Consider the following 21,843-nt stretch of genomic DNA (forward strand, 5'->3'; position numbering starts at 1 on the left):
CATGCAAAGGTGGTCAGGACTCTTTATTTCATGTGAAAGTGACCTTCTCCATGTGTCGCCCTCGACCACAAATAAAACGTCGAAAATGAGTGAGGACAACCTTTCCTCGTAATGAAGGAAAACCAAGGACAAATGAACAAAGACCGTAGTCACCTCGCCGCAGCTGGGAAAATGATAAAAAAAAGTGTGCCTTTCAGAGTGTTTGGTGCTTTGGTTTGGTTTGTTTTAAAAGATTTTGAATTTTTTTGTTTTAAATTAATTTTGAATTTGTGTTTTTGAATTGTTTTGATATAAAAAATAAATTAAAAAAATATTATTTTTATGCTTTTATAAAAATACTTTAAAAAATAATTTGTTCCAAACACGTATGAAATACTTTTTGTGATGACTATTCATTAGGCAGGTGAGGAAGGAGTTTTTGAGCTGTGAATTTAGTAAATATTTGAGAAAGTAATATTTTTATAGTATTTTTTTATGATTTTAACATGATATAATATCATAATATATTTTTCAATATAAAATATTTTTAGAAAACATCATCCAAGACAGAGACTTATAATTCCTCAATGTTTTAACGTATTTGCACTATATTTCAGGAAAAAGATGGATTAAAGGTGAAAGATAACACAGTAGAATGAACAATGATGCGATCTATTTGGGTGAGACTCTAAACAATCAGATGCCTATGATCCAAATTTGCTGCCTGGCAACTGAAATTGACTGCAAGCTTGGGGTTCTCATTGAGCGGTCAAACAGTCCCAGCTGCGTCGCAAAAGATGATTAAAAGAAATAGAAGAGTGAAAAAGGAAATATGCGGAAAAACGTTAAGTGGCGATGAACGATGATGGTGGTGTCTTCTTGCCCTCCTCGGGTAGAAATAATTGAACTTTTTGACACGGGATCCACACGACGAAACCTACCCAGGTACACCCAAGCTAGATCTTCTGATTTATGCTTTATTTTATTCCTCCAACAAAGTGAACTTTTAAAAGTTAATAAATTTTTTATTTTTAAATATCTTTATACCATGTGCTATTACTGAAAATAAATTTTAAAAGATTAAAAAAATAATATTTTAAATTATTTACAAATAAAATTTATTCGTACTCTGAAAAAGACATCTCTGGTCCCCCCTTTGTCGGAGACGTGGATGCATGAACGAGGATGGACACTTTCTTTACAGGGGAGGAAAAGAAAGGGGTTTGTATTTCCAGAACAGCCCATAAATGATCAGATAAACCAATCTGGTGCTTAATATTTCTAGTAAATACACTTTGATCCCGATATGGTAGTTTGCCTAGCACTCTTTGCTTTTAGGAATGTCTTGCACCATGAAAATTGTTCCACATATATACCTTAATAGCTAAAATAAAAATATAAAAGGAAAACGAAAATCAAGTATTAACCAAAATATCTGAATCCACGTGGCAGGCATTGACAGGAGACTCGCCCGCTTAAGTGGCCGTAAACCTACCCGATTCAAATCCAATCCGCCCACGTGCTACCGGCCCCCGGTCACTTAAATTCCAACACATGCCCTTCCTGCCCGTTATATCACTGGGCAGCCTATCACGACAGGCTGATATAAAATAATAAATTATAAAAAATAACAAATATTATTTTAATATATTTTTAAATAAAATAAAATACTTTCATGGCCCGAAGTGAATAATAATTTATCAACTCATTATGAACAAACCCCAAGCGTGGACTTGGTTGAATTATTATTATTATTATTACCAGTCAACATTTGAGATGCTGTGAAGCTCTTTTCTTTTTTCTTTGTTTTTTAGATTTTTCGATTCAGCTAGCAAGGTCTGCGAAGTTCTAGACTTGATTGAATCGAGGGAAAAATAATGTGGAAGGTAGCGCGATTTGTGGCGTCGAATGTGCGCAGTTCGTCGCAGCGGCGGTTTTTATCCGCAGCTGCGATTCCTGGTGCTTGTATTGTTCATAAACGTGGCGCTGATATCCTTCATGATCCTTGGTTCAATAAGGTTAACATTTCTTTATTTTTATTTGTAATGGTATTTTCAAGATGGTTGTTCTGCTACTCTGTTCCTCCTGGATCTTTCTTTTTAGTTTATTAGTTGTTTTAGCAAGAAAAGGAAGATCAAGATTTAGTAGAATTCGTGAGTTGTAGTGAATCTGAGATTCTGATTTAGCTGAATAATACAATACTGTGATACATTGAAGTTTTTAATTAGGTTTTCTGCATAGATTGAATCTTGCAATTTCTTTTTGTTTTTTTTTTTTTTTGCATTTTCTGGAGTTGGATTTGTTGAAGATTGAAGTAAACTCATATCTTCTTGAAATCCTAGACTTTTAAATGTAATATTTTTTTTTGTGAACCATTTTAATACTAATTGCTGTTCACAAAATAAAATCTTTTAATTTTTATTTGATTTTATTTTTCAAATTTTCATGGTTTCTGTTTTTTGTTTTTTTTTTTTAAGAGCAGGATACAGGATTTCCTTTGACTGAAAGGGATCGACTAGGACTACGTGGTTTGCTTCCACCACGTGTTATATCCTTTGAGCAACAATATGATCGTTTTAGTAAGTTTAACACTGACCTCCTTAAAGTTGTTAGTATCTGCTTTTCGCTTAAGTAAAATAAAGCTAATGTGGTTACAGAATTGTAACTGTGGATTAAGTTGAAAAATATAAATTGATGAGTGGAATAATCGATCAGTCCACAATAAAATTTCCTCTGAGATCTCATAATTCATGAATTAACTAATCAGTCAATTAGGTAGGCTGTTAAATACAAAGTGCAGTAGCTTTTGTGAAACATGTTTATTGGAATCATTTGATGTCTCCTCTTTATAACTGGAATTTTGAGGAAAGCTTTTCTGTTTTCTTTTTGGCTGCTCCATCTCTTTAAATGAATGGTCTCTCAGTTTGGCACTTTAACTAACATTATTAAGTTTTTTGTGTTTTGGTTTTTAGTGGAATCATATAGGTCCCTTGAGAAGAATACTCAGGGCCAACCATACAGTGTTGTCTCCTTAGCAAAATGGAGGATCTTGAATCGACTACATGACAGGAATGAGACATTATACTACCGAGTAAGTTCCGTTGCAAATCTCATCTTGAAAATATTAAACTCCATTTGAAATTTAATGTGCTTTACTTTTTATGTCTTTTCCTCTCCAGGTTCTCATTGATAATATCAAAGACTTTGCTCCCATTATATACACTCCAACAGTAGGGTTAGTATGTCAAAATTACTCAGGATTATTTAGACGCCCACGTGGAATGTATTTTAGTGCAAAGGATAAGGGAGAGATGATGTCAATGATCTACAACTGGCCTGGTCAACAGGTACTGTATGAATCTTGAATGAGGGTGGCAAATAATACAGAATCTTCCTTTTGCCTCTCTTCCTTATTGGAGATTTGTCGTTGATAGAGTAATGAAGATTGTTTTTCACTCTATTCATTATACCATAGGACCATAGGTTTAAATTCCATTTGTGTGGTGCAGGTAGACATGATAGTCCTCACTGATGGAAGCCGTATTCTCGGCCTGGGTGATCTTGGAGTTCAAGGAATTGGAATACCTATTGGAAAACTTGATATGTATGTTGCTGCTGCTGGTATCAACCCACAGAGAGTATGTACCCCTCTTACTCTCCCTGCTGGTTTTCTGTGTGTACTTATTAGCTCTGTTTAAATATTTATATATAGAATTTGCTGTTACTATGCTTGTTTTTATCTGCATGTATAAAGATATAATATGAATGCTCCAGCTGTGTATGCTTGAAGATCTGGAGTCTCTTTAACTTTAGAAACTATATTTAATTCTACTCATTATGATATATTATCTGCTTTGTTACTCAACCTGTTACCACTTGTATTACTGAACCTATGTTCATGGCTAACAGATACTCCCAATTATGTTAGATGTTGGTACTAACAATCAAAAGCTGCTTGAAGATCCTCTTTGTGAGTAAAGCATGCGAGTTCATACCATTCCATCCCTTTTGGATCATATTAATTTATTGTTTTTTTTAAAGAATAACGTATTATATGAAGTGCCTTTTGAATCTGCTCTTTCTAGCAAAAAACCTTACGACTTGTTTTCACAGATTTAGGACTTCGACAACCTAGGCTGGAAGGAGAAGAGTATCTATCGATTGTTGATGAGTTCATGGAAGCTGTTCATACTCGCTGGCCCAAAGCCATTGTACAGGTATTTCCTTTTTTTGAGAGTGTCAATTTTTTTTTTTCCAATTGTGTGGTCTCATACATGCCACTAACTTGATGATTTGGAAAATGTGCCAGTTCGAAGATTTTCAGATGAAGTGGGCATTTGAAACACTGCAAAGATACCGTAAAAGGTTTTGCATGTTTAATGATGATGTACAGGTGAGTACTGAGTACTTGCTGTTGTATGCCAGTATATTATAACGTGGAGCATGTAATTTATTGCCTAGGACCCTACACTATCATGGATGATCTGCAGTTATGGTAACTGTGCTTACTTTTGATGTTATAGGGAACTGCTGGTGTTGCACTTGCTGGATTACTTGGAACTGTGAGAGCGCAAGGCCGACCATTGTCTGACTTTGTTAACCAAAAGATAGTAGTAGTGGGTGCCGGGAGGTACTTGCATAAAATCATTGACTTTCTCATCTTTTTAACCCCCCCCCCCCCAAAAAAAAAAAAAAAAGGGAAAAAGAAAAAAGAAGAAAGTAATGAGCGTACAATGATTTTTCTATTGCTTGCATGTGCTAATCCTCTGCATTATTTTACATTTTCTTTTCTCCATCTTACAGTGCAGGGCTTGGTGTCCTTACCATGGCAATACAGGCTCTTTCAAGAATGTCCGGGAACAATGAAATGGTTGCAAAGAATCAATGTTATCTACTTGATAAAGATGTAAAACACTACACTGTTCTTTATGACTGCAGCATTTGCAATATCTTCTCTGACATGCCATCAGGTCTTTATCCTTGATAAATGGATCAGATATCTGATGGCTTTATGAGATTATTATACTGAGGCATAATATTAGTGATTTTTTTGTTGTTGGTTAGCGAGGAGAATAAATAGATGTTATTTATGATCAATGGCTATTTGTTGATAGATGTGTGATAGAAATATCATCTGCATGCATGGCGTCATTCACTAAATTATGTTTGAGAAAGAGATTTGTCTGGATGCAGGGTCTCATCACAAAAGAGAGGAAAAATCTTGATCCAGCTGCAGCACCCTTTGCTAAAGACATAAAAGATGTTGAAGGACTTAGGGAGGGAGCTAGTCTACTTGAAGTGGTAAAACTTACTAGAACTAAAGGCAGAAATTTTATGACCTATGTGGAAAGAAGAAGCATACTTTTTACCTGCTCAACCTCGGAATTATACTCTGTAAATTTGTGAATTTTTTTTTTTGTAAGAGTTCTAGTTGCTCACAGCTAAATCCTGTTCAGGTTAAAAAGCTGAAGCCCCATGTGCTTCTTGGTTTGTCTGGAGTTGGTGGGATCTTTAACGAACCGGTAAGGTCCTTGGTCCTTTCTTTTCCTTCCCATAATTAGCTTTTACTGATGTTTGATGCAGTATTGCCTTGCTTATGACTGGCAGGGGTTCGATTGTCTTTATGGCATTAGTTTTACAACCGTGTTCAGACAAATGAGATCAACCTGAATTAAAATAAAATACTGAATGAATAATGTTTTATCCCATCTTCTTTAGAAAAGAACTTTGAACTACCTGCAAACATGGCCCTTACTAGGAACTTAGTAAGTTAGTTTCCATACAGTCCCCAAGTAAAAAATTGAGTAATGTTGCTGTCAAATAATTATGCATTAACTGTTACCCTTCCGTCTATCTTAATATTGATTGGAATGAATCAGGTGCTCAAGGCCATGCGAGAATCAGATTCACCTAAACCTGCTATTTTTTCCATGTCAAACCCCACGATGAATGGTTTGCCTCGGCAATCCCCACAAACTTGCAGAATTTATGATGGCTGCCAGATTTTTTTTGTTGACTGTTTGTGTTTTCTATGGAACAGCTGAATGCAACGCTGCTGATGCTTTCAAGCATGCTGGACCAAATATAGTTTTTGCAAGTGGAAGCCCTTTCGAAAATGTTGATCTAGGTACATTACTTTTGTATTGATGTTTATTTTGTTTGGATGTCTTTTGACAGAATATAATGATGATCTAGAAGCATTTTTCCTGTTTCTCCATGTAATAAAAGGTTCATTCTAAATCATGGTGTATTCAATTCTGACTTCAATGATTTGTCGCCTTCAATGATCATTTGTGTTTGCAGGAAATGGAAAAGTAGGACATGTAAATCAAGCAAATAATATGTACCTGTTTCCTGGGTTCGTGTGTCTCACTGGTTTTACTCTTGGACTTTTGCCAACCAGGCTTAAATAATGAAGTTATATATAATTTTATTTCCTATTTTCAGGATCGGTTTGGGAACTCTTCTCTCAGGTGCACACTTTATAACTGATGGAATGTTGCAAGCAGCTGCTGAATGGTATGGACATGATAATTTGCTCACTTGCCTCCTTTCCCTAACCTGAAACTGTTTTGCAATAACCTGAAACTGTAGTTGTTACTGTAGAAAGGTCCTAAATGTTTTCAATGGAAGTAGTAGTCTGCTCATTATGATGCAAACTGATGCATTGTCCTATGATTATCAAATAATAAGCTGCCTGCCTAATTTTGGGTGGCATTTGGTGTGACCCCTGCATCTTATATTTTTGGATTGATAGATCTATAAGTTTGTATAAACTTTATGATTTTCAACTCTCTCATCCTTTTGCATTATGATATTTATGCTTCGATAGTTTTAATAAGCTGTCATATGATTCATGCTCGCCTAGATGCTTCCAGAATTATTTATTTAGTTGATTTTCTTAAACATCTACTATTGGTGAATAAAAATCACCTTCATAATAAAAACCCGGAAAACATAACACGTTCATCTAAAGTTCTGCAAATTCTCACTAATGTTAGGTTGATATTTTTTACCATGTTTCTGATTATATCACTTGGCTTGAAGTTTCTATTCCCTTTAAATTGCTGATATGATTTAATTTGTACAGCCTTGCTTCATACATAACGGATGAAGAAATCCAAAAGGGCATATTGTACCCATCTATTGATAGGTAATGTTTTCAGATGTAGGTGGTTACATTATTTATTTATTTTTATTTTATTTTATTTTTTGGTGGGGGGGGGTGTTAATTTTTCTACTTGTTGCTTATTGCTGGAATTTGAGCAGCCAATCATTCCATGTAAGGGCAAGGATGGAATTAAACATCATGTAATTAAACTTGAGAGGTAGATTGACAATGGATATTGGATATTAGCTTTCATATTGTAATAAAGTGCAACTTATTTGTGGCCGACACCCATGGTTGCCTTGCCTTACTGGGCAGTTCTCATCATCACAAAAAAAAAAAGTTATGTAGGCGTGTTGTTGACTGATGCCATCTTGTTAATTATGCAGTATTCGACATATTACAGCAGAGGTTGGGGCTGCTGTTGTGCAAGCAGCTGTTGAAGAAGACCTGGCAGAAGGACATGGTGATGTGGGCCCCCGGGAGCTCAAGCACATGTCAAAAGTATGTTTCATTACTGAGTAAATGCAATCCTTTTGATAAAAATATGGCCAGTAAAATACAATTCTATTTTAAATGAACCTATGTTGAAGTAATATGAGAAGTGTTAAACAAATAGAGGAATGAATATATGCAAATATGAACTCCTTTTTCTTTGTTTATATATATATATATATATATATATATTATAAACACCTTCAGACTTATGATTTCTTTGTCAAAAGTAACTGAGTATTTGCACTCTTAAGGCCTTGATACAAGGAAATTACCATGTATTCCTTACATACCTTGTATATAAATTATGTCTACAAGCCTTCACTTGTGAAACAACTCTGTAAGAATAATCTAATCAGTTTTACCATGTGAATGTTTTGAAGTATCTATTTATTATTGCTGTGATTTTGGATGCAGGAGGAGACTGTGGCATATGTCATGCAGAATATGTGGTTCCCTGTTTACAGCCCCCTTGTTCATGAGAAATAAGGCTCGACTCATCTTTTCCGTTGGGGGTAATTTTCTTCAAACCATGTCTGAAATGCTGCATCCAACCTCGATATTCTTGGTTTATATTTTCCTGTGGACTCGTAATTTGCTAACTTCAGAAACAGAAGAAGGGCAAGTAATGGAAACAGGAACTCAATATTCTTCCATAGCTCATCTACTTGAGCTATGAATTGTTAATGAGAAGGATTTATTTATGTATATTACCGAGCTCATTTTCTGGAGGCAGTGTTGCAACCGATCAATTTTTCTTCTTTTTCTTTTTTGGGATTTTGTTTATAAGATCGATTGCAGCGCAATTTGCTTTTATTGATCTGATCATCAGGTGGTGGGCTTGAATTGAACGGAGTTAAATCATGATCAAGAAATCAAAGTGGATTTTCTTTTATCTCTGACGGCTATTTATGAATTTTTGTTGATTTAAGAGAACAACATATGACCTTCACGTCCAATTAATGATAGAGATGGGCGCGGAATTTAGCAAATTAATTGTTGGTGAAAAATGTATTAATGTGTTGAATTTTTCGCCACCAAAATTTAGGGAATTAGGGGGGTATTTTGGGAGTTCACTTGTTTAGAGTGATATTTTAAAACTAAACGAAAGAAGTTATGCTAATTTTTAAAAAAGGGATCAAGCTAAAAGTTTTAACAAATAATTAAAAAACTACTCAAGGGCTAAAAATCCACCATTAAGGTTTTGGTTTAGAAAATAATCATATATTTAAGAGCTTAAATTAATAGTTTTATTTCATGTAAATGGATCCAGGAATTAATTCCTTCCTTCTAACTAAATTTTATACTTAGTTTTACTCAAAATCCTTCTTTCAAAGAAAAAACATCAATTTTTTTAATCCAAATTAGCTAATGAATCCCTTCCATGAATCAAGTAAACCTAAAAACTGTTTTTTTTAATCAACAATATGAAATAAACAAAATTGACAGGGATAATAATACACCAAAAAAACTGCACAAAAGTTACAAACAGGAGTCGATTTCATGCTGGCATGAATAATTTGTGGGAAAAAAAGGCAACGATTTCTGAATTCTGAGTAGGAGTCGTCGAACCATTGATGACCTAGCAAGAAGATAGATAGTCTTGTGATTTGGAGAAATATTTTTTATAAGAAATTATGATACAAGAATTCCAGCCCGTGTCTATGATTTATCTCCTGTTTGTGATTCTTACCGACTCCTCCAAGTTAATACCATTCCGCGCTTTCTCAGTGATTTCCTAGAAATTCTAATGCCAACACTGGCGGCTTGTACGTAGTGGCTGCCAATGTCATGTTGGAAAGTGACACGTATCCGAATCACACGCAATCCGAATCAGCATATACGTGTGTGGGCGTAGACACGCAATTTGTTAAGGATTTATAAAGTCCTGCATTCATCTGTACGGCTACACCTCATCCGCCATGGCAGAAACATCCACTGCAACAAAGAGGCAAGCTCAACTTTGCATTTTCAGGCGCTGCTTTGAACTCCTATCATGCTCTTACTATAAATAACCACAAAGTCTTGATTTGTCTCAGATATGCAGTCGTGACAGGAGCAAATAAAGGGATTGGGCTGGAAATATGTAGGCAGTTGACTTTTCATGGGATTGTTGTGGTGTTGACAGCTAGAGATGAGAAGAGGGGCCTTGAAGCTGTTCAAAAGATGAAAGAATCTGGCATCTCTGATGATCTTGTGGTTTTCCATCAGCTAGATGTGGTTGACCCAGATTCCATTGCTTCTTTGGTTGAGTTTGTCAAAATCAAATTTGGAAAAATTGATATCTTGGTGAGATAACAAATTTGTTGGATTCTAGGTCCTGTAATTTGTTGAACAATTGAATTCTTAAGTGCATTATGAGAAAATTGGAACCCTGTGCAGGTGAACAATGCTGCGATTAGTGGAGTTGTGCTAAATGCTGATGCTTTCCAAAGAGCCTTCGAGCTTTCTGGTTGTTGGGTAAGACTTTGGAATGAATTCAGAAAAAAAGGGAGATAAGTCCTAATTATTGTTCGTAATCGCCATTCTGTTGATATTGAATGTTATAGATGGCATAAGATTTTTCTTTGTAAAATGTAGCCAGACGGGGAGGAAGTGTGGAATGAAATTGAAACTCAAAGTTTTGAGTTGGCAGAACAATGCATCAAAACAAACTATTATGGGGTAAGAGGGATGGTTGAAGCTCTAACTCCACTCCTCCAGCTTTCTGATTCAGCAAGGATCATAAATGTTACTTCAAAATTGGGACTGTTGAAGGTAGTACTTAATAACCCTTTTTCTAGATCAGTTACGGGGTCCAGAAATCTGGTTGAATTGTTTCTCTTGAATGATAACATTTCTTGCGTTACTGTTATTTATTAGTTTTCCATGTAGCTTAGATAACAAGTATTTTCCTGCTATGTGGTTTAGAATATACCCAATGGACGTGTTAAAGGATTGCTGAATGATGTTGAAAGCCTCACTGGAGATAGAATAGATGAAATTTTGAAGGAGTTTCTAAAAGATTTCAAGGAAGGGTTGCTAAAAACCAAAGGTTGGCCGACTCAACTCTCTGCCTATACTGTTGCTAAAGCTGCCATGAATGCGTACACTAGGATTCTGGCCAAAAGGTACCCGAATTTCCATGCCAATTGTGTCTCCCCAGGCTATTGCAAGACCGACTTAAGTAAAAATACCGGCTACTTCACCGCTGCAGAAGGAGCTGAAGGTGCTGTGAGGTTGGCACTGCTGCCTGATGGTGGGCCTTCTGGTTTTTGCTTTTTGCAGAAAGAAATGCTGACCTATTTTTGAAAGAAGACGAGACATTATAGAATCGTCGTGTGATAATGGAATCGCAAGTAGTAAAATTCCAAGTTGTTGATGTATTTTCCCACCTAGGCAGAATAATATGAACATATTGCCAACATGCGGATGGAGTCGCAGTTTGTGCTATGTTTTATTTAACAGGATTGGTGTCCTATAACCTCTAAGGGTTGTCTTGGTGGTTAAGTAGATTTGCTCCCTTGATTTCTTAGATTCAAGTTTTCAGACCAGCACTCACAAAATCTTACTAAGTTCATCTGAATACACCTGGCCAATATGGATGTTATGCATTTAACATCGTTCTTGAAGGGATTTAGTCTATGTTGATGCATAAGCTGGCCTGAGGTTCCCCTTACCACTGAAAAAAAACTGAAAGAAAGAAAGAAGGATTTATGTCCTATGGTAGATTCAATCCTGTTATTGCTCGTGTCTGAAATCCTGGAAACCTAACACCTAGCCAGACTCTAGTTTGAGTGAATAATTTTGTTAGAAATAGAGTTCTACAGGATTGTGTGCTGGCGAACTAAACCTGGTTTTAAGCTGAACCTATGCGCATGAATATCAACTAAACAAGTGAAGCAGGCATCTAGCCATCCTAAAGTTTGATGATGCTGGACAACTCTGATAATTGTTAGGATTAGAGCTTAAAGATCAATGGAACTAACTTGTGAAATAGAGGTGCTGCTTGTCACTAGTCGGGAGAAAAAGCCGGCCGCTAACAGCACCTTCATCAAGAAACAATCTAGGATCCTCAATCTTAAGTTTCCCGTGGTAGCGGCTAACAACAATGGCTGATTTCTCTGTTAATTCCTGTGAGAAATTAACCATCAAACATCGACGTTTCAGTCATACATCGAATAAGAAGAATGCTGATATAAAATGTCCAGAAAGTGTAAACCCATCAACATCAAGTCATTTCCCACTGAAGAAGGTAGGTTGCTGGAAAAACTGGCAGATTAGGTCTAACAGTTTCAGCACATGAAAGTCCTCGCAATCCTTGGATAAAATAAAATAAAAAATTAATACCGAACCATCACCTTAGCTGTTCATCTACACTGTTCCCTTTCTCTAAACCAGCATGCACAGCAATTAAATTACAGTGTCTAACTCCTCCTTCATCCTCTTCACAAATCAGTCATCCTGGGAAAGAAAATTGCACAATATTATGAAACCCACAAAGCGTCATCCAGCGTCCCTATAAGGAACCGCCTTCCGTTAAATCTGTCTCAATGCAAAATTTAGTTCAATGAGATCACAACATTAATCACATCGAATCCAAAACCATCTCAAAGCTTGTAGATGCAAGAATCTAAAAATCCCAATCCTTCACTATACCAATAAAAAATATATCCATTATGCATGACATTAAAAAACTACGAATCAAAAGACTCAAAAACACAATCTCCTCGGTCCAAAAACTGATAAAGCAAACGCCCATTTCACACTGAACAGCTAAAAACCAATAACATAATAATAATAAAAAATAATCAAAGAAAACTAAAAAGAGCAAAACATACCAGAAGATCCATGAGGGAAGCCATAGGAAGTGAAAGTGGGGAAACACATGTGACAACAAATTGAAAATATGAGAGTTGTAATGCCCACAAATAAAATAAAAGGGGTCTATTTAACCAAAATGAGAGACTATGTGATGAATGTTCCCAACATTTGAGGATGAGTAGATGGTTTTAATGGACAAAAAACTAGGGGGATGTTTATTTTTGAGTTTCAAACTGCTTTTTATCCCCAAAAAAAAAAATGTTTGAAACTCAAAACCAACGGATCTTAAGCATATTGTTTGTAATGCCTTCAGTATTAACCACAACGTGCTTCCAATTACACACCATTTAAACCAATGGTGCGTGCGGCAGCCATCGACCTCCGTCGGCAGCCTTTCTCGGTATAATTTCACTCGTCTTGGCAACTTCTTTTTTCAAGGCAACGAATGTACAGGGAGGAGGTTCATTTTGGCACCAACAACTCAGTTTTTTTTCTTTTCTTTTTCTCTTTATTTTCCCTTAATTTCTACATTTTACTCTCTTTAAAATAGCAAAGCAAATTATCATTTGTACATGGATATTAAACTTCATATTTAATTTATAATTTTTTTAATATTATTTTTTAACATTGATCTATCTGAAAATTAAATTTCATAATTTTTTATTTTTTTATTAAGTTATTTATATATCATAAATTAAATCACAAGTTTAACATAATAATTTAAATTACTTCAAGTTGTTTATTTTATTGTTTTTTAAAAATATTTTTTTAATATTTAAATTTATTGAAAATTGAGTTTCATAATTATTATTTTTATTTACTCTTTATAAGGTTATCTTTATATTATAAATCAAATTATAAGTTTGATAATCTATTTTGAATTAATTCAAGTTATTTAATTATACTTTTTGTTATTTTTTTAAATTTATTTTTTAATATCGGATTGGTTTAGTTGGACATTAAGCTTTTTAGTTTTTCTTTGTTTGATTTCTATGGATTTATCCAGTCTCGTAACTCGGGACAAACTAACCTAGGTTACAAGTTTGGTATTATTTGTTTTTTTAATTAATTTAATTAATTTTATCTTTCAACATTAATTTGTAAGAAATTAAACTTTATATTTTTTTTAATTTGCTTTTCATGGAATTAGTCTATTTTTATGACTTAGGTTATATGTTTGGAAGATTAATCTTAGTGACTCGGGTTATTTCTTGCCATTGCTTTAAATTGAATGTTTTTTTTTTAAGTTGTTTTTTAATATTTTGTTAATTGCAAAATCAGCTTTACACTTATTTTAATTTATTTTTTATGGATATTAGATCATAAATTTAATAAGTTACTTAAAATTAGTACAAATTAATCTAATATATTATTATTTCAAGTGAGCAATGCAGTTTTTTTTTCTTGTAAGTTGCTTAATTCTTTCATTATAATTTTCTAGTTGGATTACTTTCATACTTGCCTGATTTATAACAACAAAACTAACATTTAGCCTGGTACAAGTTTAAGTATACATGAAGCTTTCAATAATTAAAGCATATGGAATTCTTTCTATTTGTTTGCATCCCAGTCCATTTTTAAGCATTATATAAAACTACATTTATCTATTTTTTTTTAATTCGAATGCAATTTTTTAAGTATTTATCCATTTTAAGTCTCTTTAAAACCTTACTAATACATTTTCTTTAGATAATCTCACTAACTCTTATGATCTTTCTTAGAATATTTTTATCCCAATCATATAACTTGTCTCTTCCATGTTTTTTATATTGGAGTTATAAGAGAGAAATTTCTTGGTCCTGTTTAGTAAACCAAGATTATTAGTTGTAAACAAGATATTATTAATATACAAAATAAAAAATAAAAACTTGCTTACAGTAACCTTTAAATATATACACCACTTAATAGTGTTTTTCTTTAAACTATAAAATAATAGTATCATTAAACTTGAAGTATCATTTTCTAGAAACTTATCTCAGTTTGTATATTTATTTATTAAGTTCACATGCCATGAACTCCTTTCCTTCAACTAAAAATCCCTCTAATTGATTTATATATTTTTTAAAAATTCCTTTTTAGAAGAAAGTTTTCATATTCATTTAATGTAACTCTAAGTCATATGAGATACCAAAAAGTATGATAATACTAAGTGATTATTTCTCATAAATTAATGAAAATATTTATTTATAGCCAATACCATCTTTTTAAATAAATATTTTAGCAACAAGTATTGTCTTTTATCATTCAATATTATCATTTAAGTCTTGATTGATCTTAAATACCCATTTACATTTGAGTCTTTTACCATCTTCAAGTATTTTAATAAGGTTTTAAGTCAGATTCCAACTCTTATAGACACACGACAAAATAATTCAAAATATAGAGTTTATTTGTATCTAAGACTTACTTAATGTTATCTCTTATGGTTCATCTATTATAGGTTCGTTAACAATGTATTCATGGTGGGATATATAATCATTCCTCTATTGTTTTTTATAACTATTAAACTATTTAATAATTTGAGAATTATAAATTTAGAAGAGGTAAAGAGTAAAAGAACTTGCGTTTTAACTTCTTAAACTTTTACATTACACGAGGTTTTACTCCTACTATTTTCATTATTTTCAATTAATCTAGTATTTCTAGTTTTAACAATTCTTGTGTTATAGCTAGGATAATAAAATTTATGTTTTTCAGATTGTTTTTATAATCAATGAAGAAATTACTAGTTGCTCTTGAATCCAATATCCTTTATTGTAGATTACAAATTCTTACTCTTGATAGGCAGCCCTAAACATATATGTGCTTTAAACTAGGTTTTTTACATGTTTATAATTCATAAGGTGTTTTTAAATGTGCCTTACTAGGAACTTTTTTTAACAAATATATAACAATTTTAAATGCATGCATCTAAAATAATATTGGTATAAATGGATAAATTAACATGCTCATAACTATATCTGGCCATGCCACTCCAGTATATTATATTATCATGGTATACTTGGTATCTTGTATTGAGCACATATGTTATATTTCATTAGAAGTTTACGCAAGTAGACCTGGATTTTATTTAGTTTTAATATATATTTAATAATATTTATTATTTCTATCTAACTTAATAACTTTCACATTTCTAGCTATTTGTCTCATAGTTATTAAATCCAGCTAAGGGATCGGTCTTGGGTTTCATGGATCAACTCAGGTCAATCTGGAAAAATTAAAAAAAAAAATTTTAATATTTTATATGATAAATAAGAAAAAATCCATGTAAATATAGGTTATATATATTGTAAACGGTGAAGTTTTAAAAAATATTTTAAAAGTTTTTTTATCCCATATTAAAAAAGATATTATGTTAAGCTTTTAAGTTGAAGTATTTAAACCAAAAAAAGTTTTTTTATCTCACATTGAAAAATTATAACTTTTTTTCTTGGAAATATAGAATATATATACTAATGAGTTTTAAATTCTACATTAAAAAAAGATAGCTTTTTTTCAGGGGACATAGATTATATATATTAATGAGTTTCAAATCTGACATTGAAAGAATACTACATTATCTTTTTAAGTTCAAGTATTTAAACCAAATTTTTTTTTATCTTATATTAAAAAAACATAACTTATTTTTTAAAATATAAATTATATATACTAATGGGTTTCAAATCTCATATTTGAAAAAAAAATATTTGTGCCAATATTACTTTTTATTTTTTTAATATGTTAAAATACTGTATTTTTTAAAACTTATTTTAATATTAATATATTAAAAAATTAAAAAATAAATTTATACAAATAATATTTTAACCGAAATACCATGCTCTACGCCGAGACGTGCATTATCATAGGAAAGAGAAAAGGTGTCAAATATGTAATTTGGTCTTGGAAAGAACTTACAACATGATATGAGGTAATGGGCCCTTTGCATGATGTCCTGGCACCGTCCAAGGTTCAGCATTTTTGTCCGTACGGATGCAAAATCAAGAAAAGCTCGTGTGGTCTAATCTTACTTTATGCTGTTAAATTTATTTTGTCAATATTTTTTTCAGTTTGACTCTTCTCTCCTTGAAATTTATACCACGTGCTATTTTACCAAAACAAAATTTCAAACTACATTATTTTGTTATTTTTCCAAGCAATGCTAATTTAAAAAAAAATAAAAAAAACTCCAAAATCGTGCAAAATCAATAATGCATGCTGTCCTTTGAAGATGTTCATGTGAGTGGTGCATACATGGACACGCCATCAATTGTACGTGAGCTATGGAAAGACTAGATGGGATGTAAGTGGTGAATATATGGGACACGCGATCAATTGTACATGAGCTGTGCAGAGACTAGATGGGATACTCGCCAGCCACGAGCTGATAAAGCAAATATATTTAATAATTTATACTTATGAATTAATAGTAGATAAATGATGGAAACTGAAGGTACAGTATATGAGAGAAAAAAATTGTGTTGAAAATTAAAAATTTAGAGACTAAATTAAATAAATTGTAGTAATTTATAGTATTTTATAAAAAAAAATTATAATATTTTTTTTATATAATTTAATTTTTTGTTATATGATTTATTTTTTTGTTAATAAAAATAAAAAAAATTAAAAATCTAAATTCTCAATGAACTTATTATTAAAAAAATAAAAATAAAAATAAAAATAAAAAAAATAAAAAAAATAAAAAAAAAATCCATATAAAAAAATATTATAGTAATCTATATTATTTTGCGAGGAAAATTATAGTGCTTTCCTCACATGATTTAACCTTACTTATAATTATAATATTAAAAAAATAAAATTAACAAAGATAATTTTAAAAAAATACAATAAAAAACCATGTAGAAAAACATTATAGTAATCCATAGCGTATTATGAGGAAAACAATAGTGTTTTCCATAATAAAATCAACAAAGACAATTTAAAAACAATCATAACAAAAAAAAGCCACGAGAAGAAATATTGCAACAATCCATAATATTTTAAAGACAAAAATTATGAAACTAAATTTTTAACCAATTTAATATTAAAAAAATAAAATTGAAAGATAATTTTAAAAAAAATCATAAAAAAATCATGCGGGGAAACACTGCATCAATCTATGATGCTTTTAAAAAAATTACAAAACTAAAACCTCAACCAGTTTAATATTAAAAATATAAAATTAACAAAGATAATTTTGAAAAAAACTGAAAAAAAACCTTGTGGGGGAAACACAATACCAATCTATAGTATTTTGTGAGAAAAACTACTCTGTTTTTTCCATGTGATGCTCAATATTAAAAAATAAAATCGATAAAGATATTTTCAATAAAAATCATAAAAAAAAAACTATGTGTGAAAAAATATAGCAATCCATGGTATTTTGTAAGGAAAGCTACAATGTGTTTTCCATATGATTTAGCCTTACTTGTAATTATCTATAATTGTTAATTTTTTAAAAATAAAATCGATAAAAATGATTTAAAAAATATATAATAAAAAAAACCATGTGGTAAATACTATAGCAATCTATAGTGTTTTGTAAGAAAAATTACATTGTTTTCTCCAATAAAATCAACAAAAATAATTTAAAAAATAATTATAACAAAAAAAAACAAAACAAAAAAACATGTGAGAAAATATTGTGTTTTGTGAGGAAAGCTATAGTGTTTTCCTCACTTGATTTAGCTTTATTGTAATTGTAATTTTCAACCAGCTCAATATTTAAAAAAAATTGATAAAAATAATGTAAAAAATAAAAAAATAAAAAAATCCATGTGAGAAAACACTGTAATAATTCACAATATTTTGCAAAGAAAACTATAGTGCTTTCCTCACATGATTTAGCTGTAATTATAATATTAAAAAAATAAAATAAAAAAATAATTTTGAAAAAATATAACAGAAAAAACTATGTGGAGAAATACTATAGCAATTCATAGTGTTTTATGAGGAAAACTATAGTGTTTTTCCCATTAAAACCAACAAAGATAATTTTAGAAAAAAATCATAACAAAAAAAAATCACGTGGGAAAACATTGTAGCTACACATAACAGTTTTTTTTTAAATCACAAAGCTAAATTCTTAACTAGTTTAATATTTAAAAAATTAAATTGACAAAGATAATTTTAAAAAAAATCATAATAAAAAAATAATGTAGGGGAACATTGTAGCAATTCATAATGTTTTTTTTTTTAAATTACAAAGTTAAAATCCTAACCAACTCAAAATTAAAAAAATAAAATTAACAAAGATAATTTTGAAAAAAATAAAAAAAAAAAGAAAAACCATATGATGAAAAAATTATAACAATCCACAATATTTTGTGAATAAAGTTATAGTATTTTTTTATATGGTGTTTAATATTAAAAAAATAAAATTAATAAAAATAATTTATAAAAAATTATAATAAAAAATACTATGTTAAAAAATATGTAGAATCCATATTGTTTTGTAAATAATATCATAGTGTTTTTCCCACGTAACTTAATGTAACTTGTAATTACTTGTGATTATTGGTTTTTAAAAAATAAAATAATTTTTTTTAAAATATAACAAAAAAATAAACCATGTGTTATTATCTCATTCACGCGGCCACATGGGAAAGTGAAGGCTGTAAGAATCTATTTAAATCTTCTTACAATCTGGTAAAAGAGTCATTAAGTTCTGCGTTCTTTTTAAAATCATTTCATAGCCATCTTCATATTATCAGCCATGGCTCAAGAGTCCACCATTCACGCAAAGAGGTGAAGGTTACGCTTCTTTTTTTTTTCTTCTTTTGTTAAGAAAATCCTGACTTCTTTAAAGTGTCTGTGTCTCAGGCATGCAGTTGTGACAGGAGCAGAAAAGGGGATTGGATATGAAATATGCAGGCAGTTAGCTTCTAATGGGATTTTGGTGGTGTTAACAGCCATCGATGAGAAAATCGGTCTTGAAGCTGTTCAAAAGCTGAAAGACTCTGGTATCTCTGATGATCTTGTGGTTTTCCATCAACTTGACGTGGTTGACCTCAATAGCATCGCGTCGCTTGCAGAATTTGTGAAAACCAAATTTGGAAAACTTGATATCTTGGTATATATGAAGTAACGAATTTCTTGGATTGTAATCATCTGATTTTTTTTTTGTTTATCTCATAATTTTTGGAACCTTGTGCAGGTGAACAATGCTGGGATTAGTGGAGTTGCACTAAAGGTTGACGCTTTTAAAAGAGCCTTTGAACAAGCTGGTGATTTCGTAAGTCTTGATTTTGAAATGACTCCAAGAGGAGGACACAAGTCATAAACTAATCACTATCGATCTTCCGAAACGGCAATGCCTGTGCTGGCTATATTTACATGATAGACCAGGAATCAGCCATTGACACTAATTGTTGCTTTTAATCATCATTTTGTGAATATTGAGGTTATTTAGAATAGAAAATTAAGTAGATCTTACAATTGTTGTTGTGGATATGTTTTTTTTTTTGAAGCGTTAAAAAGGGTATAAATTCTTTTGTGTAAATGCAGCCAACTGGAAAGCAAGTGTGGGCTGAAATTGGAACTCAAAGTTATGAGATGGCAGAACAATGTGTGAAAACAAACTACTATGGTGCAAGAGGAATGGTAGAAGCACTAGCTCCCCTCCTACAGTTGTCTGATTCACCGAGGATCGTAAATGTCTCTTCAAAGCTGGGGCTTTTAAAGGTACAGGACTGTCTTTCAAGAATGAAATCTTGATACTTTTTTATCCATATTGAATTAATTAGTAGTTTCATATTTTGGAATTTGGCCGAGTTATTTCTCCCTTTTTGAGAAAACATGAATTCGACTTCAAGACTGGTAAATGTGAAGTAACGTTTCTATGTCTTCTTATTATGAATTATCTTGCCTTCTGGATAATTTTCCTAGAAGAAACAATTTTCCTTGTTAATCTCTGTGTCATATCTTTCCGAGCCTGGTAATTAAGTGCAAAGTACTTGTTTCCTGTGTTAGCTCCAAAGAATTAGCATTATAGGGATAATCTTGCATCTACTATCCTTTGAATCTGTGTTTCATTTAGCACAGACTATAGCACGTAGTTGTATTTACATGCAGTCTAACCCAAGTTTTTCCCTGTTATGCAGCTTAGAACATAAACAATGAATGGGCAAAAGGATTGCTGAATGATGTTGAAAATCTCAATGAAGATAGAGTAGATGAGGTTGTGAACGAGTTTCTTAAAGATTTTAAGGAAGATTTGCTGGAATCCAAAGGCTGGCCAACTTATCTGCCTGCCTATATTGTTTCTAAAGCTGCCATGAGTGCCTACACAAGGATTCTGGCCAAGAAGTACCCCAGTTTCTGTGTGAACTGTCTCTGTCCTGGCTATTGCAAGACTGACATAACTACCAATACAGGCATCTTCACCGCGTCCGAGGGAGCCGAAAATGCTGTGAGGCTGGCATTGCTGCCTGAAGGAGGGCCTTCTGGCTGTTTCTTTTACCAGAAACAAATGCTGCCATGCTTTTGAATGAAAATGAATCATTATAATAATGATGTGCAAAGTGACAGCAAGACATTGAAATTTTGCTGCTTGATGTATTCACTTGCAGCCTTCCAGGCAAGATAAACTGGAGTTACTGTCTGTGTGAGGTTGCATTTCAACTTTTTTAGATTAATGTGGGTGTCTGAGCCAGTTTGCGCTTACCACGACTAATCCCACGGGCCCTGAAGTTAACGACCATGTAAGCCTCCAGTAGGAGGTTGCATTTCAACTTCATATTATAACAAGTTGGCTAAAAAATAATTTTACAATAAACCAAAGTACAAGTCCAGTCCTAAGCTTTGCCAAACACAAAGTCGTGTATGGATTTAAATCTAAAACCCAATTTGCTTAGTCTTCTAGAAATCAAGTGTTATTTAGGCTTACCTTTAACTTATCAACTTCTTACATTATAGTTTTTCTAGAGGGTTTATTAAAACATCAAAATCAATAATTTTTTCTCCATAATTTGTTTTAAGACATATTTAGGTAGTGTTGTTTGTCACTGTTTTTCTGAATGTGCCAAATGAATGGGCTAAAGGAGCGTTCAGTAATGTTGATAAACATTAAGTGTATGTCCACGGGGTGCTGGAAATGGGCCCAATAAAAAGGTCCACGATCATAGTTTCAGTCCAATTCATGTTTTCAAAATTCTATTTTGGATTTGAGCATATGAAAAACATATATTTTTTTTAAATAATAATAAATATGTGTTCCATCAATTTCTTAGGCCAACCCAACAATTTCCACATGGCGGAGTAGATGACGAGGAAAGTTGTGGGATGAAAAAGAATATACCATGTTTCGTCGAAGTATTCCAACAAGAAAATGTTTTTTACGTGATTTGTCTGTAAATCTTATAATATATATTTTTTTTATAAAAATAGTGATAGAAATGAATTTTTTTATGATAAATATTCTGACATCAGTGATACTTTTGATAAAAATACTTTTGATTAATTATATTTTTTTAATAAAATTA

The 21,843-nt window shown here is 31.9% G+C and overlaps 4 protein-coding genes across 5 annotated transcripts; 3 read left to right on the forward strand and 1 right to left on the reverse strand.

The window, feature by feature from the left end:
• Window positions 1-1,727: 1,727 nt before the first annotated feature.
• On the forward strand, window positions 1,728-8,396 carry NAD-ME2 (NAD-dependent malic enzyme 2). The gene is made up of 19 exons (XM_011037455.1): window positions 1,728-1,997; window positions 2,462-2,558; window positions 2,952-3,070; window positions 3,159-3,326; window positions 3,489-3,617; window positions 3,889-3,949; window positions 4,093-4,196; window positions 4,289-4,372; window positions 4,503-4,609; window positions 4,783-4,885; window positions 5,173-5,280; window positions 5,436-5,501; window positions 5,859-5,931; window positions 6,020-6,106; window positions 6,283-6,337; window positions 6,427-6,498; window positions 7,070-7,132; window positions 7,477-7,591; window positions 8,000-8,396. Exons 1-19 carry the CDS (start codon window positions 1,857-1,859, stop codon window positions 8,069-8,071), a joined length of 1,824 nt encoding a protein of 607 aa, XP_011035757.1. The 5' UTR covers window positions 1,728-1,856; the 3' UTR covers window positions 8,072-8,396.
• Window positions 8,397-9,319: 923 nt separating this feature from the next.
• LOC105133462 ((+)-neomenthol dehydrogenase-like) lies at window positions 9,320-10,988 on the forward strand. The gene is made up of 5 exons (XM_011037482.1): window positions 9,320-9,533; window positions 9,622-9,871; window positions 9,965-10,042; window positions 10,163-10,339; window positions 10,493-10,988. The coding sequence occupies exons 1-5, from the start codon at window positions 9,505-9,507 to the stop codon at window positions 10,871-10,873; spliced, it is 915 nt and encodes a 304-aa protein (XP_011035784.1). The 5' UTR covers window positions 9,320-9,504; the 3' UTR covers window positions 10,874-10,988.
• Window positions 10,989-11,045: 57 nt separating this feature from the next.
• On the reverse strand, window positions 11,046-12,851 carry LOC105133452 (uncharacterized). Of its 2 annotated transcripts, XM_011037466.1 has the most exons (3): window positions 12,403-12,801; window positions 11,551-11,695; window positions 11,046-11,243 (listed from the first exon to the last, which is right to left on the reverse strand). In XM_011037466.1, exons 1-3 carry the CDS (start codon window positions 12,424-12,426, stop codon window positions 11,068-11,070), a joined length of 345 nt encoding a protein of 114 aa, XP_011035768.1. In that variant the 5' UTR covers window positions 12,427-12,801; the 3' UTR covers window positions 11,046-11,067. The 2 variants fall into 2 exon arrangements, 1 of the variants encoding a protein (XP_011035768.1); XR_843804.1 differs by having other exon boundaries at window positions 11,168-12,106; window positions 12,403-12,851.
• A 6,200-nt stretch (window positions 12,852-19,051) lies between these two features.
• On the forward strand, window positions 19,052-21,137 carry LOC105133468 ((+)-neomenthol dehydrogenase-like). The gene is made up of 6 exons (XM_011037492.1): window positions 19,052-19,108; window positions 19,184-19,433; window positions 19,518-19,595; window positions 19,868-20,044; window positions 20,469-20,971; window positions 21,080-21,137. Exons 1-5 carry the CDS (start codon window positions 19,077-19,079, stop codon window positions 20,847-20,849), a joined length of 918 nt encoding a protein of 305 aa, XP_011035794.1. The 5' UTR covers window positions 19,052-19,076; the 3' UTR covers window positions 20,850-20,971; window positions 21,080-21,137.
• Window positions 21,138-21,843: the final 706 nt, after the last annotated feature.

The sequence above is a fragment of the Populus euphratica genome, unplaced genomic scaffold (assembly GCF_000495115.2).
Source record: "Populus euphratica unplaced genomic scaffold, PopEup_1.0 scaffold2.1, whole genome shotgun sequence".
In the NCBI taxonomy this organism is placed as follows: domain Eukaryota; kingdom Viridiplantae; phylum Streptophyta; class Magnoliopsida; order Malpighiales; family Salicaceae; genus Populus; species Populus euphratica.

What these genes read in the sequence shown, in the direction of transcription:
- NAD-ME2 (XM_011037455.1), top strand. Translation starts at nt 1,857, where the DNA reads ATGTGGAAGGTAGCGCGATTTGTGGCGTCGAATGTGCGCAGTTCGTCG. An exon ending in ATGATCCTTGGTTCAATAAG is followed by an intron (nt 1,998 to 2,461) that starts GTTAACATTTCT and finishes TTTTAAGAGCAG; the next exon opens with GATACAGGATTTCCTTTGAC. An exon ending in GTTATCTACTTGATAAAGAT is followed by an intron (nt 4,886 to 5,172) that starts GTAAAACACTAC and finishes GTCTGGATGCAG; the next exon opens with GGTCTCATCACAAAAGAGAG.
- LOC105133462 (XM_011037482.1), top strand. Translation starts at nt 9,505, where the DNA reads ATGGCAGAAACATCCACTGCAACAAAGAG. An exon ending in ACATCCACTGCAACAAAGAG is followed by an intron (nt 9,534 to 9,621) that starts GCAAGCTCAACT and finishes GATTTGTCTCAG; the next exon opens with ATATGCAGTCGTGACAGGAG. An exon ending in CAAAATTGGGACTGTTGAAG is followed by an intron (nt 10,340 to 10,492) that starts GTAGTACTTAAT and finishes TATGTGGTTTAG; the next exon opens with AATATACCCAATGGACGTGT.
- LOC105133452 (XM_011037466.1), bottom strand. Translation starts at nt 12,426, where the DNA reads ATGGCTTCCCTCATGGATCTTCTG. An exon ending in CTTCCCTCATGGATCTTCTG is followed by an intron (nt 11,696 to 12,402) that starts GTATGTTTTGCT and finishes AATTTCTCACAG; the next exon opens with GAATTAACAGAGAAATCAGC. An exon ending in GCAGCACCTCTATTTCACAA is followed by an intron (nt 11,244 to 11,550) that starts GTTAGTTCCATT and finishes GTTTTTTTTCAG; the next exon opens with TGGTAAGGGGAACCTCAGGC.
- LOC105133468 (XM_011037492.1), top strand. Translation starts at nt 19,077, where the DNA reads ATGGCTCAAGAGTCCACCATTCACGCAAAGAG. An exon ending in TTGGAAAACTTGATATCTTG is followed by an intron (nt 19,434 to 19,517) that starts GTATATATGAAG and finishes AACCTTGTGCAG; the next exon opens with GTGAACAATGCTGGGATTAG. An exon ending in TTGAACAAGCTGGTGATTTC is followed by an intron (nt 19,596 to 19,867) that starts GTAAGTCTTGAT and finishes GTGTAAATGCAG; the next exon opens with CCAACTGGAAAGCAAGTGTG.